This window comes from Schistocerca piceifrons, chromosome 1, assembly GCF_021461385.2.
Source record: "Schistocerca piceifrons isolate TAMUIC-IGC-003096 chromosome 1, iqSchPice1.1, whole genome shotgun sequence".
Classification (NCBI taxonomy): Eukaryota; Metazoa; Arthropoda; class Insecta; order Orthoptera; family Acrididae; genus Schistocerca; species Schistocerca piceifrons.
Window position 1 is genome coordinate 1,015,968,994 of NC_060138.1, and position 22,497 is coordinate 1,015,991,490.

The 22,497-nt window shown below is 43.1% G+C and overlaps 1 protein-coding gene across 1 annotated transcript in view; it reads right to left on the bottom strand.

The window, feature by feature from the left end:
- LOC124777220 (17-beta-hydroxysteroid dehydrogenase 13-like) overlaps nt 1-21,885 on the bottom strand; it is a gene marked incomplete at its 3' end in the record, with an annotated part of 34,065 nt that extends 12,180 nt beyond the window's left edge. Inside the window, exons 1-3 of the mRNA XM_047252543.1 lie at nt 21,855-21,885; nt 4,519-4,661; nt 571-708 (exon numbers count right to left, since the gene is read on the bottom strand). Coding sequence (XP_047108499.1) covers nt 571-708; nt 4,519-4,661; nt 21,855-21,885 — 312 coding nt within the window. The remainder of the gene's footprint in view (nt 1-570; nt 709-4,518; nt 4,662-21,854) is intronic.
- Nucleotides 21,886-22,497: the final 612 nt, after the last annotated feature.

Consider the following 22,497-nt stretch of genomic DNA (forward strand, 5'->3'; position numbering starts at 1 on the left):
ACAAGCAACTGACATGAAGCCACAGTGTATAAAATGGGCTTAAATGTCAGCAGCTCCTATTGACTGGTATGGGTGTTGTACAGAGTGTAAAAAACTGGGCTGCCTTCCTATGTGATGCACGATATAGAGAATATTAACACGTGTATCATGTACATGTTTCACGAGGTGCAACACAGTCGCGAATAAATCAGTGAGTCAGAAAGTGTAGAATTAATTTATTTTATTTCTGTCTGCGATCGCAAAACTTTTTTGACGTTAGACTACTTGGTTCGGTCAGTGATCGACCATCTTCAGATCTGCAGCAAAACATTGGACAATCAAATACAACTAGTGGCAGTCTACTGCTTAAAATAATAAAATCGTAGACGAAAATAAAAGAAATTTATTCCACCACGTACATGTATTTTTGTGAGGAAACGTACTCCACTTACACAAGCTTGGTGAGCGTCTTAGGTGGTTTAGCATTTATCAGTAACTTCACGATAAACTAGGAGCTAATACTCCATTATTTTAGATTGGTACTTGCACCAAATGAGTTTAAAAACCCCCGCTGCACCTGTGCCTGTATACCTTGCCTCTGACACCGCGAATCAGCCGGACGGTGTCGCCGTTGGCTGCTGCGTCGAAATCCCAGCAGACGACGTTGGCGCCTCTGGTGGCCAGAAGCAGCGCCACATCGCGGCCCAATCCGTGTCCTGCTCCCACTACCTGACGGAGTAATTAAACCAGTTACGCAGGTACATAAAAACAAATAAAATTAAGCAACTGTAGAACGAGTAGAAATAAGAGTGAGTGGGTGAATGTAAGAAACTAGATCTCAAGTCCCAGATCCTACAAGTTAGTGAGTTTTCTGTTGAAAAGGCTTTTAAATTCTGCGCCTCAACAGTGGATCTACTATTACTATTAGTCCTTTCAGTTTAGAAATCATCAACAACATAAAAATGTTTCATCAAGGAATTAGAGAGAAAGTGCTAGGAAAGTTATGCAATACTGAAACTCATTCAAAACCACTATTTCATTCTTTCGTAGAGTTTGAACTGTTGTGAAACTTCGTGACAGATTTCAACTGTGTGACAGACTGGGAGTTGAAAATCAGTCCTTGCCTTTCGAGGACAAAGCTCTTACCATTGACCCACTTCAGCATCTTCATTTCTCTTGATACCTATCTTCTATTCTACAAACTTAAAAGGAGCCCTTCCGCACATCTTGATGGACTTACACTCTAGAAATGAAGGAGATTAGAACGTAGGAGTCAGGCACTGGCGTACGTGAAGCTGCATTGGAGGGCCTTGTGTGGATAGCTCAGTTGGAAAGGACGTTTGTCACTATAGGCAACAGTCTGGAGACTTATTATTTGTTGCAACTTTAGTATTAATTTTATTTCTGTTAGCATGAAGCGAGTGCACCTAAAGCTACTGATGTCCTGTGTTGAATTGGTGTCCCCCGTAGCGTTTCTAATGCGGTTGAAGTTAATGCTGAAATACCAGTCGATGGTAGACCCAAATACCTTCGGATGAAAAAATGTTGTTTGTGTTTCTGTTGATGTATAGCTTGAGGCGGTCCAGATCCCTGAAACAGAATGAAGTGGTCCAAAGGTACGACACTGGACTTGTATCTAGGAAGATGTGGTTTCAAATCTCTGTCCAGCTCTTCAGATTTAAGTTTTTTGTGATATCCCTGCATCGCTTAAGTTCAAATGTCAGGAAGGGTCCTGTAACAAAATGTTTTTTTTACCTACTTTTTAAAAGCGGAATTGTCAAAATATAGTACAAGGGCTGATCTAAACTAGCTTCATATGTAATTTTACTATTTAAATCTGTTAATTTAGGAATGATTTACATTTCCATTGTAGCATAAGTAATTTAATGTAATGTGTGGCTCTCGCCAACGTAATTTCTGAAGACGCTCACAGTGATCGATAGAAATAAGTAAATATGAAGAAAAAGTGACATGTGATTTTTGGCTGCTCTGTAATTTTAATTTCTAATGGTTGTTGTTCCCCTGCAGTAAAATGCCTGTGCTGACTTCATTTGGTGGATAGAGAAGATCCAACGAAAAATGGCGTGTTTCGTGACCGGATCGCTTGGTCGCTACAGAGCGTTTCAGAGATGCTCAGCAAACGCAAATGGTAGATGATGCAAGAGAAGGGTTGTTCATCACGGAGAGGTTTGCTGTTGAAATTTTGGAGAAAGTACTTTTCGGGAAGAATCGGGCGACATGTAACTTCCTCCTACATACATCTAGTGAAACGACCACGATGAGGAAATTCGAGAAATGAGAGCTAATACAGAAGCTTACCAACAATCAACCTTGACAATTTGAGCGAATCATTTGGCCATGCAGATGGCCTGAGGTGAATCCCATTGTACATTTATGGGAGGTAATTTGAGAGATCAATTCGTGCACAATATGGGCAACACTTCGTCAATTATGGACGGCTATAGAGGCTGAATATTTCTACAGGGGACTTCCAATGACTTGTAGAGACCTTGGCACGTCTAATTGCTGCATTACGCCGAGAAAAAGGAGGGCCGACACGGTATTAGGCGGTATCCCATGACTTTTGTCACTTAAGTGTATGTGATGGTTTAAATGACCTAATAATTTAAAAACGGTCTGTCGCTCAGCAGTAACCCCCAGCGTTCTTTCTTCTAGGATTGCTAGTCCCGCAGGAGAGTTACTGAGAAGTTTGGAAGGTGGGAAACTGGTACTGACGGAAGTAAAGCTGTGAGGGCAGGCAGTGAGTCGTGCATGGATGGCTACATCGGTAGATAGAGCACTTGCCTGCGAAATGCCAAGGTACCAGGCCTGAGTCACGGTCCGGCACATAGTTTTCTATCAGGAAGTTTCAAAACATCGCACACTCCACGGCAGAGGGAAAATTAATTGTGGAAGATTGTGCTTCTTCGTTTCCTGCCCCTTCACGAAACTAATAAGAGACCACACCGTCATTGTAGCTTACTTCTGTATCTAGAAGTACCAGGGCCAGTCTGCTCAAAATGAGATATACTAACGTAAATTATACGTTTGCTGATCCTGCAGACGTTGTCTTAACCTTACATATATCCCAGTCGCTAAAATAAAAGCAGGTGGCCAGCGTCTGAAAATCCCAGGCGTGATCATGGATCCATCGTTTGTAGCATACAGTGCGATTGGGAGACCCCTCCACAGTAACTGTGTTCCTGTCAACATCCATAGTAGCTAAGGGTTAAACTCGAAGAGGGCACCAGAGCTGCTGAAATAAGACTGGTGACAGCATTTGCTGAGGACTCAGTATCCTTGTCAACAACAAATCACGTAGGTGAGCACATAAAAGACATGTTGAATATATTATTTGAAAATGGTGCAATTTTTAATAAAGGGGGAATCATACTACCCAATACGTGATTAGTTCTTTTTTTGTCAGTCTAGAATCTTTGGCATCCGTAGGGACTTTCAAGGTGAAGGTTGGGACTTATCACATGTTGTGTATGGACATGGTCGAAAATCAGTTGGCAACACTGATTGACACCTGGTTATAGATTATAGATGAAACTGGCAGATTCCAAATGAGAAAAGGACGATAAGAAGAAAAATAAGGGCAAATAAAAAGTTAATATGGTAATGAAAATAACGCCACAAAACATTAGAAATTGAAAAAAATACATTTAAATCAATTAATTCAAAAAAATTATAATAGAAATCTCTTGATTTGATTTAGAAATAAAATAATTTTCGCCGTGTTTCGATCCTACGACCTTCTGCACAGCACGTTAATCTGCTAACCAGTGCAAGACTACGTTGCCTGAAGTTGTTACATTTACGATTCTGACATTCAAGTTCCAACGATGATTTGCAGCCTCAAAGATTTAGGCTTCACATAATGTGCGAAACGTTTCCAATGTACGCTGATCTCTGTGATTAAAATAAGTGTAGATGTAGTGTAGAATCGCGTCTAGTGGGGAATGATCCAGTAGTGTCTTATTAGTGCTATATATGAAATAAGTGTATGCCGTTAGCATCATTTTGTGTGTGTGTGTGTGTGTGTGTGTGTGTGTGTGTGTATGTGTGTGTAGGCGCTGCAGTCCGGAACCGCTGGACTGCTACGGTCGCAGGTTCGAATCCTGCCTCGGGCATGGGTGTGTGTGATGTCCTTAGGTTAGTTAGGTTTAAGTATTTCTAAGTTCTAGGGGACTGATGACCTAAGATGTTAATTCCCATAGTGCTCAGAGCCATTTGTGTGTGTGTGTGTGTGTGTGTGTGTGTGTGTGTGTGTGTGTGTTTGAACTGACCAATTCTTGTGGTAGTCTGGCAACGGCGAACGGTTCAGGCGCGACATAGAGCGCTCTGATTGGAGGAAGCCACTCCTGCCCGTGAATTGTCAACTATGAAGTAATTTTAATCGGACTGCAGAGTCGCAGAGATTCATTGCTATAAATTTGTTGGTATTCTGTTACGATCACTATTTCTACTCCCATTTCCCAATGCCCCACCTTGCAGACGCCCAAGTAACAGGCATGTATGTGGACGGACACTCACCAGCGCGACCTCGCCAGCGATGCTCTTGGGTAGTGGCGGGGGCAGCAGCGTCCGAAGCAGCGCAGTGAACAGCACCCACAGAACCCCCACTGCTAGAGAGATGGCGTCGCCCACCAGTCGCACACCGTGCACCGTCGCCCTCGCTGTGGACACACACACGTACACACTCCAGCGCGAGATCCGAGAAAACTATTACCTGTAGGCTGACCAGAGAACTCCGCCGTATCGAGGCAGTGACGAAATTGTCTCCCGTGAAAAGCACAGGCACAGGAGAGAGCTAAAAACTGGTTAAAAAGGAAAGAAAGACGTTTTAAGAATTAATAGGGTGAGGTACGTGAGTTATGTTACCCCTCAAGTTCTTATTTTCTGCCTACGAGAAGAAACCTTCAATGTTGCCAACTCTCCAAAACGAAATACACTGATCAGCCAGAACATTATGACCTCCTACCTAATAGCCATTATGTCCACCTTTGGGGAGAAGTGGGGGGGGGGGGGGGTGGAAAGCGGAGCAGCACATCAATTGGAACTTGTCACTGCGCTCCTCAAAACCGCTCCATACTCTTCACACTCCTGGCCTCGTGACATGATGCATTATCCTGTTGAAAAATGCCACTGCTGTCAGTAAACGTGATCGTGATGAAGGGGTGTACGTGGTCTGCAACCAGTGTACCTTACTCTTTGGCCGTCATTGTGCCTTGCACGCACTCCACTGGACTCATGGATGCCCAAGTGAATGTTCACCAGAGCACAATAGATCCGCCACCAGCTTGTCTCCGTGCCACAGTATAGGTATCATGAAGCTGTATCCCTGGAAGACGGCGGATTTGCCCCCTCCCATTGGCACGATGGCCAAAGGCGTTGCAGCAGTGGTAACACCGGTTCCCGTCAGATCATCGAAGTTAAGCGCTGTCGGGCTGGGCTAGCACTTGGATGGGTGATCATCCGGTCTGCCGAGCACTGTTGGCAAGCAGGGTGTACTCAGCCCTTGTGCAGCATATTGAGGAGCTACTTGATTGAGAAGTAGCGGCTCCGGTCTCGGAAACTGACATACGGCCGGGAGAGCGGTGTGCTGACCACATGCCCCTCCATATCCGCATCCAGTGACGCCTGTGGGCTGAGGATGACACGGCGGCCAGTCGGTACCTTTGGGCCTTCATGGCCTGTGCGGGAGGAGTTAAGTTTTTAGTTTATTGGCATGAGGAAGAAGGTATCGGGATTCGCCAGACCATGCAACGCTCGACCACTACACCAACATTCAGTACCGATAGTCACGCGCTCATTTCAGCGTAGTTGCCGATGGTGTGGTGTGCATAGGTCGTCGGCAGCGGAGGCCCATCGTTAGGAGTGTTCGGTGCACTGTGTGTTCAGACGCATTTGTATTCTGCCCAGCATTAAAGTCTGATGTTAGTTCAGCCTCAGTCCGCGCCTGTCCTGTTTTACCAGTCTGCCCAGCCTGGGACGTCCGAGATCTGTTAAGAGGGGTGACGGCTCGACTTGGTTCCACCTTGGTTCCGCCACGTGTTCAAGACTCTCGCCACAGCGCTCCTTGAACACCTGACAAGTCGTGCAAATTCCAAAAATGTTATCCGGGCCATCACAGTCCGCCCTCGGTCAAACTCAGATCGCGCGCCTACCCCATTGTACACAAGTACAACACGCTCACTGATAAAACATGCACCGTGCGTGTGTCTGACTAGCAGTCCTAGGTCGGTGGTCATAATGTTCTGGTTGATCAGTGTAAGCTAAATGTGTCTGCGAAAAAGGCAGAGAAAGTTGAAATAAAACAATGTGAATTATTGTGCAGTTTTATTTTGCAGTAATTTTAATGTGTAAGGTCTTTAAAGGGGAGAGCCGTATACGAAAACGTAATGAGGTAGATAGTGAAGCCAAAATGTAATGAACGCTAATATTATTTTGATTTTTTAAACTTTGGAATCGAGTTATCTAAAAGTAATCTACTCAGATTTACACGTATCAGATGTTTAATCCAGCTTAAACGGTTCAAATGGCTCTGAGCACTATGGGACTTAACATCTGAGGTCATCAGTCCCGTAGAACTTAGAACTACTTAAACCTAACTAACCTAAGGACATCACACACATCCATGCCCGAGGCAGGATTCGAACCTGCGACCGTAGCGGTCGCGCGGTTCCAGACTGAAGCGCCTAGAACCGCTCGGCCACAACGGCCGGCAATCCAGCTTAAAACAAAACTCAGGAAATAACTGTTCCACAAGATTTTGCATCATATCTTACGAAGTTTCATTTTCATGACTTTAATAGGCGGAGAGAAAATGTATAGATGTTCTAAAACGTAAAGCTTCCAAAAAAATAAAAAAGAATAAAAATTTAGAGGCGTACCTTCTGCGTCTCATTAGGGAAATGATTTCTGGCTACACTCTTACTTCAAATGCAGATATAACAATTAGAGATTTTATTTCTATGATATGCTTATAAAATATCAGCACATTTTTAAAACCTCGATATTTTGATCCGAAAACATATTTAAACAAACATCTTCATGCATGTTTCTTTCGCTGAACTTCCTTTTTCTCACAATAAAAATATAAATACCAGGGCAAACTTCGCAATATCTGCACTGTAATATTACATTATTCTTACACTCGCAAACTAATGCAACGGGTAGAACTTCACTGTTCCTCTCGTCAGTTTAGGCGCTGGCGCATTGCGTATTGCAACAGTGAAGCTCATGTCTTCTGATTCATCCTGCATACTCTTGATTCACCCTGAATACATCAAAGTATGATTTGCTAGAATCAGCTTTCTTCGTTATTGTTTAGTTACAAATCTCTGCTGATGACAGCAACAACTTTTCAGAAAGACTCTCAACTGTTTACATTTAGGAGTTATGTTTTTGCGCTTGGATATGCTGACTAGCCTAGAACATACACCAACACAGCTTTAGTTTGCTTTGTTATGCTTTTTAATTCAATCTAATACCACATTTTCATGGAATAGTGAAACATATTTCGAAATTTTAGTTCGAGACAAATAATTTTTCTTTAATCAACATGGATTTTAATGCTTTTCAGTAAAGAAAACAACTAGAAAAGAAACCAAATGATTGTGAAAAAGGTCATGCTTCCAGACCCCAGCTAATTCACTCATTTGCCAGGTAAATATTATTAAAAAGAAGTCAGTTAGCAATCACTGGCAACTCTGGAAAACTTGTCCCTTGGTCTGGCTGAAATCCCACGCTGTTGTGGCAACACTGCGTTTGGTCCACGCAACTGCTGCGTCTACTTCTTGTTGCAACTGCCCTACGGTGGTGAAGGATCTCAAAGGTCAGCGAGCGGGTGTTGAATTCTGTTTGACCGAAGAAGTCCGATTTTTTTCAGCTGACGAAAGGTACTAGAAGCGACGATGAAGAAAGCAATCAATATGTGTAGGCAGCGGCACCAGAGGGGGGCGGCGGGGATAGTCTACGCAGCTGGCCCTAGTGAGAATTCAGAGTACCTAGTAAAAGTGTTTATTACTATTAATGGATTAAATGCGCTCAGACTGAGCATTAATATACAGATTTATACAAGATTATAAGTTTTGGTATTTGCTATAGATTGTTTTAGTTTCCATTCTCTTCGCTCTCGTTACAATGTGGTGTTTTTACATCCTTGTCTGCACAGCATACATTTACACTTTTTAATTGGTTCGTGGAATTTGTTGCTGCTACATATTTTATGATGAAAACCGTGCATTGCGAGTCTTACTGGTACATGTCTCTGCTTCCTACATTCTCTGGCCTAGCTGACATCCAGCACAGCTGGTAAATTGCACAATTTAGGGTCTATCTCTTACTTCTTAATCAGCTGCTGATGTGGTCCTGTGACAGGTAGGCAGTGTTCTAATCTGATGTCCTCTGTGAAATACGTCTGTTTCATGAGTTCAAATGCAGGTCGATATGGCGCTCTTTTTTCCACTCCTGGTATCCGTTTCACGAAAGTTGTCTTGAATTTTTATATTCTTTTCATACTGATGGTCTATAGGTTTTTCCATATGATATCGGAAAATGAAATGTGATTATGGCATTTGTGACCGGGAGACCTCTACTGAAATGTTCTATCGCCTGGTACATGTCTTTTTATTTGGTGCCACTTCGGCGACTTGGCCGTCGACGATGATGAAAAGATAATGAGGGCAAAACACACACACACACACACACACACACACACACACACACACACACACACACAGTCCCAATCGGAGAAAATCCCTAAGTCGGCCAGGAATCGAATCCAGAGCCCTATGATCGAGAACCAGTAATGCTAACCACAAGACCATGTGCTACTAACGCAGCGCTCGTCAACTTATTCTGCTCAAGAGCCAATACTCACATTGTGGGACGGTATCTTGGGCAGCATATAAACCGGTCTTGTTATTAATTGATAACCTACGTAAATTAATATGTCGTGAGCCACCAATAGACTAGCTATAGTGAGGGTGAGGTAAGTTGGTCACTGACCCACTAGTATCAATCGTTAAAAGTCTGCAGCACCATTTGGAACACTTCTTGTTGACTGTTCTCTGTTGCAAATTGCTGCTACCCACAGCGAACCCAAAGATATGACACTGTTATTTCCTGGCAAAGTATTGTTTTGTTATCTGTGTATGCGGATTGCTGTGTCGTCCGAACAAGACATAGCCAGGGAAAAAGCACCACAGGCGCATAGATGCGAGACGGTGCCAGTCCCATTGAGACTCGCGCGAGTTCTAATAGCGCCACAGGCGGCGCTGAGGATGAAGATATCGACTTCGCTTCGGCCAACTGCCGGCCGAATACTATCCGCCAATGACCGGACGACAACGGACAGAGTTAAATGGCTCTGAGCACTATGGGACTTAACTTCTGAGGTCATCAGTCCCCTAGAACTTAGAACTACTTAAACCTAACTAACCTAAGGACATCACACACATCCATGCCCGAGGCAGGACAACGGACAGAAGCCTACTCGGAAGACAGAAGAGCAGTTCTCGCCCACTTAGTTATAGATCATCGTCCAGGGCTGACTTAGACAGGGAACGTCGTTTAGTGAACTCTTAGACGTGAACAGACAGATGTAAATTGCATTTGTTACCTACTGAGAAGTTTACCTACGATTATTTACACTTAGCCATTGAGGACCCTTTTTGTGTTATGTGGTGCAGACTTCATTATTTAACAAGTCACAATGATAAGTAAACCTTTTTAACTCATTTGTGTGACTTTATTACTAATTTGCTGGAGTGTTGTTGAACCTTCTTTCTCCTATTCTGTTACCTGACCCTTGGGCATAGCTCTGTAATAGTGGCAGGGAGAAATTGTCTTAGCGATGTACTGCACCAGGAGCCGTTTCACGAACTCACAAACTCGGCCCACCGTAACAGCAGTGGCAACACGGCCTCCACAGCAGTAGCGACGAGGCCTTTTGTACCACCACAGCCTTAATCTGATTTGAAGGTGTCTGTAATGCGCATTCGCAAATCCTGGTAATTACCGTCTCACAATTTATACTATAGCAGCTGATCGGTACCGGTCTCGCACGCCCTTGAGTTGTCAGTACTGGAAGACAAACACGAAAACATTCCCTCCTCTCACATCCTCTAACCGCGCAGTGGCCGCACTGTTTATCCCTATGCCCCTGAGGTCAGCGGTCAGCTTAACTCACAGCTGATTTCACCAACCTCAATTAAAATTAAGCACATCTTTAAATATTACAATCTCTGTAAGTATTTTTGTTTGCTACTGGGCAGGAAAAATACACTCCTAAGAAGCCCTTAACGTTAGTTGACATTTTAGGATTCGGCTAAATGCACGTTATTATAAAATAGGCTGAGAACCGCAGGCCGCTCGAATATTTGATTCGGGTAGGATGCAGCCCACGGGCCGCAGTTTGACCACTGTGCTAACGTAGGATCTCTCTTCCACACAATATGGCTCTGAGCACTATGGGACTTAACATCTGAGGTCATCAGTCCCCTAGAACTTAAAACTACTTAAACCTAACTAACCTAAGAACATCACACACATCCATGCCCGAGGCAGGATTCGAACCTGCGACCGTACCGGTCGCCCGGTTCCAGACTGTAGCGCCTAGAACCGCTCGGCCATACCGGCCGGCTCCACACAATATGACTGACGCCACTGCTGCTTTAAACAGTGCCATTGCCGTACCTGTTGTTGATGGAAAATTTTTTTTTATTTTTTTTTAAATCTCGTATGAGGCTTTGATGGCTGCTGTTGTTCTTTCCCGAATGTGCAAACCGAAAGGTATTACTGTTGCCTCTAACGTAATCCACATACATTTCCCTACTATCTTCAGTGGTTAATTGTATGCACTTATACTATCTTCGTGTTACATTTTCTGGCCCTTCCTGAACGTCTTTTGAATTGTCTTCTCTTGGTTTACTTTTAGGTTATTTGTCTTTGCCACAATTAGTGCCTTCCGTACGTCCTCTCTTACTACTGATCCTATCAATATGTCGTCTGCGCACAGAGACATTCCTGCTTTTAAGTCTTCCTCCATTATATTTGTCACATTGCTGTATAGTGTTGAAGTGGGTTGGATTTCTTCGTTATAACTCCTCTCACATTTCAGTACTGTCGTTTATTTGGATCAGTTTTCGTTGAAGGTATTCCTCGAATGCTCTCGCTAGTGGGTCTCCCTCTCTGGCCATGCTGTAAATTTCTCCATCATTTTTCCTCTATTTAGTGAGTCGAACGCTTTCTTGAGATCAACAAGGATATTTTGTGCCCCAGTCTATCTTCTACATGGCTCGATAAGTATTTCATCGCTTATAACGTGTCCCTGCCCATCTTAGAGCCATGGCGACCTGACAAGAATTGTACAGCAGCTTCAAGAATCGCCTAGCTGGCGTGAACAGAATTTTTCAGTTCGACTGGCTGTCATTATGTTCATTGTTGATTTTTTCTAAAACGGTTAAAGGTGCGTTTCGTAAGTTGTGTGTGCGTTTCCGACCACGTGTAACGATTGGCAGTCATCAGAAGACATCCATTAAACAATTTCAAAGTTCCACGAATCTTCAAAAATACATGTGAATTCCGGATGGCATAAAGATCCAGCTGAAAAGTCAAATCTGTAGTGAAAACAAAACTAAGATTGTAGATGAAATTATTAACGAGAATATTGCGAAATTAATACTAACTAATCACACGAAGTTGAAACCAACTGTTCCTTGCATATTGTTTTGTGCATTACATAACTTGCCTTAAGACAAAAACAAATTCGAATGCTGTTTTTGATGAGCCTGTTTATTGCAGTTTAGAGCGGAACCAAGTGAGGAAAATTGCGGAAACATTTTGAAAGTGTCCAAAAAATGCCACCTATATTTATCATAGAACCCAAAATGATTTAGACTCTGAAACAAATTTTACAGTTTATTTATTAAAAACTATCCTACAGGTCGTGTGTGAGCGTGAAGACGATATAGTTTCCATATAAATAGATTTTAAAACTGATGTTAAAGCTTGTGGTAGTAGTAAAAAATCGCATATTATAATGTGGAAAACGTTATCCATGCGAAGTGCTTAACAGGAGGAAAACAATATATTAAGAGAATACGGCTTACGACGGAACCAAAGGAAAATAAAGTAATTGTTGGACTGTAATATAACGCTATAATTATACTGTTAATTTGTTTATAACATTGATCTGGTACTAAAAGATCATTGTAGAAAACGATAAGAGAAAATCTTCAGCATATAAGAGAGTCCTCAAAATTTCTAAATTACACATATCTGGAAAATGTTTGTCCCTACTGACATGTAAAAGCTTGCGGGCACCCCCTGGTGGAGGGGACATGTAATTTAGTCTATCCTCCTAAGTTTCGGTTGCTACGATAGCCGTGAAGTAAAAAAGCATTGAAGAATAAGCTTTCTGTTGCTCAGGTGTATTAAGGGAACTGTCAAGTGTGCCTGTAGACGGCCACACACTATTCCATCCTTCGTGTAAACAAAAATATGCTCTAACCATGAGATCTCGTATAACTGATCCAGTAACTTTTTGAGAATGCATATTTCCCTAAGAACGAAATTTGACAGGAACTACATAAAACTTTTGCATATTAAACGATTAAAAGATATTCTTTCAATGTTTCTTAGGTAGAATAATTTGTTAGCAAAATTGTAGGCATATTTCATTAGCATTATATAAATCTATATTATTAATATGAATGTGAAACTCAGCATTTAGATTTAACGATCAGAAATTACATCAATTTTTTATTAATTCCTGGGTATTCAACGAGCTATTCACAAGAAGTACTTTTATTAATACACCAATAATGTTAGGTTGGCAGCGGAAACAAAAAAAATCTGAAACAGAAAAAACTGTAAGAGCGAAGGAGAAAATCCTGTGAATGTAACAAAAATAATCAGTAAAAATGGCAAATTAATACTTCTGAAAGTGAAGAAACGGAAATAAACAAAAAATATCACAGTATCTCCTATCACGGCAATGTTAAATCTTCTTTTTAGTAGAATCTCAATCACTGTTAAAATGTTGCGAGTATGCTGTCATAAATACAAAGTCTACATCCCCAGGTTCTAGGAAGGGCAAGCGCCGCTGTTGCAGGCAGCCTATGGCTCTGCCATTGATATTGGTTGCATAGCTCAAGCTTATGGTGTGGTAAGAGCACTCGCATTTTGTTGTTATTCTTGCTCAGACGAACGCTAAAGCAACGAAAACAGTAAGTTTTTTAAACACTGAGCTAAAAGTTTACCTCGATAGTGCTTCGCTCGAAGCAAGGAAATTCAACGAAAAATTGTCATAGAACACAACTCCTGGAAAGGGATATTTTTCTCAACTCTTAATTATAACTCCTTTACTTTAATTCCTAATTAATAATTTATCCCCTATTAATAATTTATAAATAATATCTGTTCTTTGTGATACATCACACTAAAACAAATGTGCAATATCATTGCGGTACGGCACTTCTGAGAACTGCAGCCTTCTAATCGACATAGGCTCGCCATCATCTATAAGATGGAAATTTCTTGAATGAATCGTTTACTCTGAAGCAGTGTGTGCTCTGTTTTGAAACTTCCTGGCTTATGAAAACTGTGATGTCCTTTCTTCCAGGAGTTTTAATTTGAAAAAAAATCTTTTCCGTTTCTGTTATCAATCTTACAAGGGAACCTCCCCATCGCACCCCCCTTAGATTTAGTTATAAGTTGGCACAGTGGATAGGCCTTGAAAAACTGAACACAGATCAATTGAGAAAACAGGAAGAAGTTGTGTGGGACTGTGAAAAAATAAGCAAAATATACAAACTGAGTAGTTCATGGGAAGATAAGCAACGTCAAGGACACTAGGAACGCGGGAGCGCCGTGGTCTCGTGGTAACGTGAGCAGCTGCGGAACGGAAGGTCCTTGGTTCAAATCTTCCATCGAGTGAAGGTTTAACTTTTCACTTTATGTGACAAACTCTTATGTTTTCATCACTTTTTTGGGAGTGATTATCACATCCACAAGAGAACCTAAATCGGGCAAGGTAGAAGAATCTTTTTACCCATTCGCCAAGTTTACAAGTTAGGTGGGTCGACAACATATTCCTGTCATGTGACGCACATGCCGTCACCAGTGTCGTATAGAATATATCAGATGTGTTTTCCTGTGGAGGAATCGGTTGACCTATGACCTTGCGATCAAATGTTTTCGGTTCCCATTGGAGAGGCACGTCCTTTCGTCTAATAATCGCACGGTTTTGCGATGCGGTCGCAAAACACAGACACTAAACTTATCACAGTGAACAGAGACGTGAATGAACGCACGGACAGATAATAACTATGCAAAAATAAAGAAAGTAAAATTATCACTTGAGGGAAAACTTGAACCAAGGACCTCTCATTCTGCAGCTGCTTACGCTACCATGGGACCACGGCGCTCCTGAGCACATATTGTCCATGATGTTGCCTATGTGGCCCATGGACTACTCAGTTTGTATATTTTTGCTTATTTTTTCACAGTTCCACACAAATTCTTCCTGTTTTCTCAACTGATCTGTGTTCAGTTTATCAAGGCCTATCCACTGTGCCAACTTATAACTAAATCTGAGGGGGGTGCGATGGGGAGGTTCCCTTGTTAGTGTTGTGAAACAATTGGGAGCAGAGCATTCTTTCATATGCTTCCATCTCTATTCCCCCACGAATGGCTTTTGCAATAATCACTGCTTAACTCATGCCCGTTTCCTACTTTGAACTTCATTCTCTCGAGCGGCATTTATGAGTGAAGCGTAAAAGTGGAGAACTGTTGATCAGTGTAAACTTACTGACCGTGTTCGTTGACTTCAGAAAGGCTGCATTGTAGGTTATGAAAGCAGCTTTCATTCATATTGACTGTCTAACTCGATTTTTTCAGAGGGATAACCTAGCGTGTAATGTAGGCCGGAAAGTTATCAAAAGAGACAGAGGTATATTCAGAGAACTGACTTATTCCTAATATTTATGAACATTAATGGTTTGTTTTACAACAAAAGTTGTTAGCACAAATTGTCCACTGATAATATAGTCACCTGTGACAAGTTATCGTCCGAAGAAAGCTGCACAAATGAGAATTCTTCTGAGCTGGGCAAGACTGCAGACTGGTGTAGGAACTGACAATTGGGTTTAACAGTAGTAAAATGTAAAGTTGAGCAAGAAATCTAAAAATACGTTTGTCGTTTATTAAGGATTAACAGGCCACAACAACTAACAGTTATGACAAATATCTGGCAAGTACAGTTTGTGAGTATCTACGAACAGTCATGTGTCAGAATCCAGCGGAAACGCTACTATTAATTACGACCCAATAAACATAATAAAAGTTGCTTTTATATCAAAGTCCGTCTTTGTGTAGAATAGGAAGGCGTCCAACACTACGAACAGGGTGCAATGACAGTACCTCTTCCTTGCGCTCCATCGTGATATGCAAAGTATGACAGTTAACGCTAATGTTAGATGAGAAAATAACTTACCAATAACTGTGGCAGTCATTTCACTGGAATAATTTAGCATCCGAAAATCTACATGAAACTGAATATAAACTCTTTGGAAGAATGCAGATGTGCCAAAGATTGTAATAAGAAATGAAATACCCATGGAAATGTCAGTTATCATCAAAGATTCCAGATGATAGAAGAATCACATACATCCATTAAGACTTCACGGCAGGCCACAAAGAATCGATAATTCGAAATTTGCAAATAAAATCGATGGTTATCTCTGTTACTGACGAAAAACAATGAAAACTCAAACGATTTCTGTGTATTAAACCAACATACGCAGCTTCTGTAACAATATTCACCCCATCTGCCGGTACTACTGAGTCGTTTTATTTTATTCAGATTTCCGCAACTTTCTCTTCTAGTTCAGGTCATCAATAGGATGCAACGGCCTGTTTTGTCGTATTATCCCCAGAAATTGTATTTAAATGTAACGGAAAGCCACTTTATGTGCAAGAAGCGCAAAAAGCGCTTTTCAGAGTAAGAAGACAGATTGACACGAATATTTTGTAGTGGACAGTAAATAAACAGCAACAGACTCTTTTTGAGTAGGTGTCAGACAACACTCTAACAGACTTCAGTCGGTTATGGAGTACACGTTTATTACTATCGTTCACGACGTGAGTTGTTCATATGTGCAGAGACCTCTAAGGCGTAATGTTTGACATTACTAGATAGTTTAAGAGAACAATAACATAATGTGTCGTACTAATTATTAATGTAGATGGCGTGATGTCACTGGACCAAACGAAATCTAGAAAGTACGCCAACTTCATTTATGCTTTACGGCAGTAATTCTAGTGATGAGAGCAACCGAATGAAAACAATCGATTTGGTCGGTTGTAGTCTCTAGTATCGGCTGGACTGTTCATTCATCTTTCGAGTGAAACCAGTCTGTGGGCGCAACCGAATGAAAACAGTCGATTCAGTAGGTTGTAGTTTTACGGACCCTTATACACTCCTGGAAATGGAAAAAAGAACACATTGACACCGGTGTGTCAGACCCACCATACTTGCTCCGGACACTGCGAGAGGGCTGTACAAGCAATGATCACACGCACCGCACAGCGGACACACCAGGAACCGCGGTGTTGGCCGTCGAATGGCGCTAGCTGCGCAGCATTTGTGCACCGCCGCCGTCAGTGTCAGCCAGTTTGCCGTGGCATACGGAGCTCCGTCGCAGTCTTAACACTGGTAGCATGCCGCGGCAGCGTGGACGTGAACCGTATGTGCAGTTGACGGACTTTGAGCGAGGGCGTATAGTGGGCATGCGGGAGGCCGGGTGGACGTACCGCCGAATGGCTCAACACGTGGGGCGTGAGGTCTCCACAGTACATCGATGTTGTCGCCAGTGGTCGGCGGAAGGTGCACGTGCCCGTCGACCTGGGACCGGACCGCAGCGACGCACGGATGCACGCCAAGACCGTAGGATCCTACGCAGTGCCGTAGGGGACCGCACCGCCACTTCCCAGCAAATTAGGGACACTGTTGCTCCTGGGGTATCGGCGAGAACCATTCGCAACCGTCTCCATGAAGCTGGGATACGGTCCCGCACACCGTTAGGCCGTCTTCCGCTCACGCCCCAACATCGTGCAGCCCGCCTCCAGTGGTGTCGCGACAGGCGTGAATGGAGGGACGAATGGAGACGTGTCGTCTTCAGCGATGAGAGTCGCTTCTGCCTTGGTGCCAATGATGGTCGTATGCGTGTTTGGCGCCGTGCAGGTGAGCGCCACAATCAGGACTGCATACGACCGAGGCACACAGGGCCAACACCCGGCATCATGGTGTGGGGAGCGATCTCCTACACTGGCCGTACACCACTGGTGATCGTCGAGGGGACACTGAATAGTGCATGGTACATCCAAACCGTAATCGAACCCATCGTTCTACCATTCCTAGACCGGCAAGGGAACTTGCTGTTCCAACAGGACAATGCACGTCCGCATGTATCCCGTGCCACCCAACGTGCTCTAGAAGGTGTAAGTCAACTACCCTGGCCAGCAAGATCTCCGGATCTGTCCCCCATTGAGCATGTTTGGGACTGGATGAAGCGTCGTCTCACGCGGTCTGCACGTCCAGCACGAACGCTGGTCCAACTGAGGCGCCAGGTGGAAATGGCATGGCAAGCCGTTCCACAGGACTACATCCAGCATCTCTACGATCGTCTCCATGGGAGAATAGCAGCCTGCATTGCTGCGAAAGGTGGATATACACTGTACTAGTGCCGACATTGTGCATGCTCTGTTACCTGTGTCTATGTGCCTGTGGTTCTGTCAGTGTGATCATGTGATGTATCTGACCCCAGGAATGTGTCATTAAAGTTTCCCCTTCCTGGGACAATGAATTCACGGTGTTCTTATTTCAATTTCCAGGAGTGTATTATCATTCATTCTCCTCTTTCGAGTGAATCCATCTGTGAAAGCGACCGAATGGAAACAAACGACACTCAGTGGCGTGGAGTAGAAGAAATCATACGACTGGATTAGAAAGTGATCCTCAAAACAAATTCAGTGCGATACACAGTATCTGCAAGAATGGTTCACATTATAAAACCATATTAATTAAAGGCATGCAAAGGAAATTGATGGATGATGACAAATGTTTTCGCAAAACAATCCTTCCGACAAGTGAGTGTACACTGATGTACCAAAACATTATGGCCACCAGATGAATACCTTGTTTGTCCGTCCTTGGAAAGAAATACATCAAAGTTTTGCGTATCAGGGATCCGACAGTTTGTTGGTAGGTTTGTGGAGATACGTGGCATTAGATGTCTATGAAAGGGTCACGTAATTCGCGTAAAGAACGGGCCGCTGATTTGTGTACGTGTTGATGGCACCCGATAGTGAATGGTTCAAATGGCTCTGAGCACTATGGGATTAACATCTTAGGTCATCGGTCCCCTAGAACTTAGAACTACTTAAATCTAACTAACCTAAGGACATCACACACATCCATGCCCGAGGCAGGATTCGAACCTGCGACCGTAGCAGCCCCGCGGTTCCGGACTGCAGCGCTAGAATCGCACGGCCACTGCGGCCGGCGCACCCGATAGTGATCCGGATGGCTTCCATAGTATTTACATCAGTAGAATTTGGTCGCAACGTAAGTTTACTATAATGCCCCTCACACCAATGTAGCACGGTTCTTGCTCCGAGACACGGACAATAATACTGCTGGAAGATGACACCGACGTCGGCGAGGGAATACTTGTGGTTCGCAGCTGTCAGCGTGCCTTAGACTACTACCACAGGTTCCATGCAAGCGCAGGAGAATGTCTCCCATAGCATAATACTGCTCCCACCAAACTACATCCGTGGTGCGCTGCACGTTTCGAGACCCCATTCACCTCGATGACGGCGTTTGTGGACACGGCCACCGACCTAGTGTAGTAAAAATGTGTTTCACCCGAAGAGCTGACATTTTTCCGTTGATCGACTGTTGAATCTCGATGGTCCAGTGCCTACTACAATCGTAATTGACGTTGGCGTTAGGTAGACGTGTGAAGACATAGGGGTGATCTGCTGCGAAGCTCCATGTCCAACGGTGTGCTCCGAAACACTTGTACGTGTACTAGCATTGTGATCTTTCGGTAGAGATGCCACAGACCAACATCTATCCTACTTTACAGAGCAGACAAGCTTCCGAACCCCGAAATTCTATGAAGAAATCTGCTCTGTATCAAAGTCGCTTATCTCAATTGATTTCCGCATTTGCAGCCCATGTCTTTGCTAGGGTAATCCCACGTCCTTGTCTGCTCCGCTTAGATACTTTTGTTAGCGCGTCACATGGCCGCAACGCCACCAGGCGGCGTAAAAAAAAAAAAGAAGAAGTTCAAATGGCTCTAAGCACTATGGGACGTAACATCTGAGGTCATCAGTTCCCTAGACTTAGAACTACTTAAACCTAACTACCCTGAGCACATCACCCACATCCATGCCCGAGGCAGGATTCGAAACTGCGACCGTATCAGCAGCGCGGTTCCGGACTGAAGCCCGTAGAACCGCTCGGCCACAGCGGTCGGCCCAGGCGGCGTCCTATGTCGCGGTGGGCAGTGGTCATAACTTTTGGCTTATCAGTGCATATGCGTGAAGAGGAAATGATTAAGTCACCAAACAATCAAAAAAGTGTATCTTACGTGGTTTCGGTTCAGGCCACATTAGCATTTACCGAATTAGAATTATCGGTGGTGGTTGCAAACTAGTGGGAAAAGAGAGTCAGAGCTTCAATAAATTCAAATAAAAAATAAATATTCATTTATTTAAACATAAATTCTTAATGTAGAACCAGTTGTTACACTTTTAAAATCGACAAAAATTCATGTTCAATGTCGGAAGTACGAGAAGTTCCTATTTACTTAATTTTATAAATAGATTTTGAAAATATTTTTGGAAATATACCTTTCATCTCGTCTCCTAAACAAGTTGGCAACCCTAGTCATGGTTCATGTTCAGTATAACCGAAAAGGCTGCAAAAGTATGTAAATGAAATCACTCAGACCTGAAGACTGAGTGAAAACTGCCATAACTGTCAAAGACTTCTGTTAAGCGGTTGTCTCGCATTAAGTGAAAGCACTCAAATCTGGAGAGTGAGGGAAAATATTCATACAGCTGACATGGCCGCAAAGAGTAGTTTTATTCCGTTATTTCATTCGACTGAAAAAAAAAAAACGACTAAACTAAAAAACAATCGACTTGGTACTGGGTTGTTAAAACCAGTCTGTTGTCCCCGTTCTAAGCTATTCCCCACCATGGAATGACACAGAGCAACAAACAGCTAGACTAAGGTAGAATCACGCCCTAACAATAACTGTCAGTAGCCAATGCTTTGATACTTAACAATAAGAAGTGCATATGCGTCCTCAACAAGGAACAACAGGGGGTAGGGTGGGAGGGATGCTCGTCCCTCCTGGAACCTGGGGGTACATATTTTTCATTCCTTACAATATTCTCACGCAATTTAGCAATGATTATCTGAGATATTTCTAAATAACGGACTTAGCATAGCTGAGATAGGAAATAGTGCAGTTTAAAGTTTAATTATGTTTCTCCACTCTCAGAAGTATTAACTTGGAATTTTTCCTGATTATTTTTTCTGCATTCCAATAGAATGCTTTCCAGTGTTCTGACTTTTTTTCGTTTTCAGATTTTTAATTTTCAGGGACAGCCCAACATTATTGGTGTATTAATAAAAATACTTATCGCGAATAATTCATTGAAGGCCACGTAATTAATCGAAAATTGATGTAATTTCTAAATCAAAATGGTGGATTTCATATTCATATTAATAATATACAGTATATATTACACTAACGAAATGTGCTTACGATTTTGTTATCGAAGTATTTGTCATGCATAAATACAATTTACTTGTTCAAAGAAATGTTAGCGTTTAATTACGAGTTGTAATCACAAGACTGCAATGATTGTCTACCTGCCATTTTTTTGTAGTTCTGAGGCAGCGCAAAGACTCAGACAATTTGCATTGCTCACATACAATTTAGCAAACGATGGATGCACTGTACACATCACTCCGACACCGCCCCACCCCTTCCCTCCTTTCCCCGTCATGGGTCAATGTTATTTGGGGTTGAAATGTATGCGACGTCCAAAACCGGTTGTGACTTGACCTTTATTTGGAGGCACAGTCTGTGGAAGACTGGGTGTGTCAGGTGTTCTCGTGGAATGGACTGTAGCCACAGTCGGTAGCGTCTTGTTGTTAGCAGCTGTCTCTGAAATGGTGTAAGCCACAGCTGGGACATGAGTCTGTCGATGGATATCACGGCAAAAGAACCCACTGACATCAACTTCAAATTCTCTGCCGTGGCATGCCAATACCGTGTGCGGACCATCATATAGTGGTTGGAGAATGGCATCGTGTCAGACGGTAACCTGTTTGGCTCAGTAAGTCGTAGGAAACGGATGGCCGTAGTGTAGCATCTTCTTTTGAAATTGCAGGACGGAGCTTGCGAATCTGAGATTGAAGATGTTGCGCAAAGTTCTAGGCTCCAATAATACTGTTTGATGTGTCAGTTAAGAACTCTCCTGGTAGTTCAAGTGTTTATCCATACACCAACCCAGCAGTTGTTGCACTGAGATGATCTTCGAAATCTGTCCAGAGATCTAGTAGGACAATAGGACGACTGTTAGTCCAGCACTCTGTTCAAGGCATCTCAGTGCTGATGGAGCCATTCCACAGTTTTAGCTGCAGGGTGTTACACAGTTTCGAATACGGTCCACACTGAGCAGTGCTGAGATTGCTTGAAAGAGATATGACTCGAATTACTTGCCCTGATCGCTAGTGACGCAGAGAGGAACGCCAAAACATGGGACCGACTCACAAAGGAAGGTTGTAGCTATAGTTGCTGTCATTGCGTCTTTTATAGGACAGGTCTCAGTCCAACAAGAGAAACGGTCAAATACTGTCAGGCAGTATTGGTATCCATCTGACGTCTGTAAAGGTTGACTCAGGGGGATGAAAGTGCAACGTCCAGTCGTGGAATAATCAGTGCGGTGTTCCTTGATGGCACGATGATTATCAAATGGTATGTGAAGGTTTTGGAGGATGATTTCATCCCCGTTATCCAAAGTGACCCTCATTTCGACAAGATGTAGTTCATGCAAGACAGAGCTCGACCCCATCGAAGCAGGAGAGTGTTTGATGTCCTGGAGAAGCACTTTGGGCATCGCATTCTGGCTCTGTGGTACCACTAGCATGGGCCTCTATTGGTCGCCATATTCTCTGGATCTGAACACATGAGACTCCTTTTTGTGGTGCTATATTAAAGACAAGGTATACAGCAATAGCCCCGAAACCATTTCTAAGCTGAAACCAACCATTCAGGAGCTCATCGACAGCATCGATGATGTTCTGACACTTCAGCAGGTCATGCAGAATTTCGCTATTCGTCCGCACCGCATCATCGCCAATGATGGCAAGCATATTGAACATGTCACAACCTGAATCCGAACATCTGTAGTGAC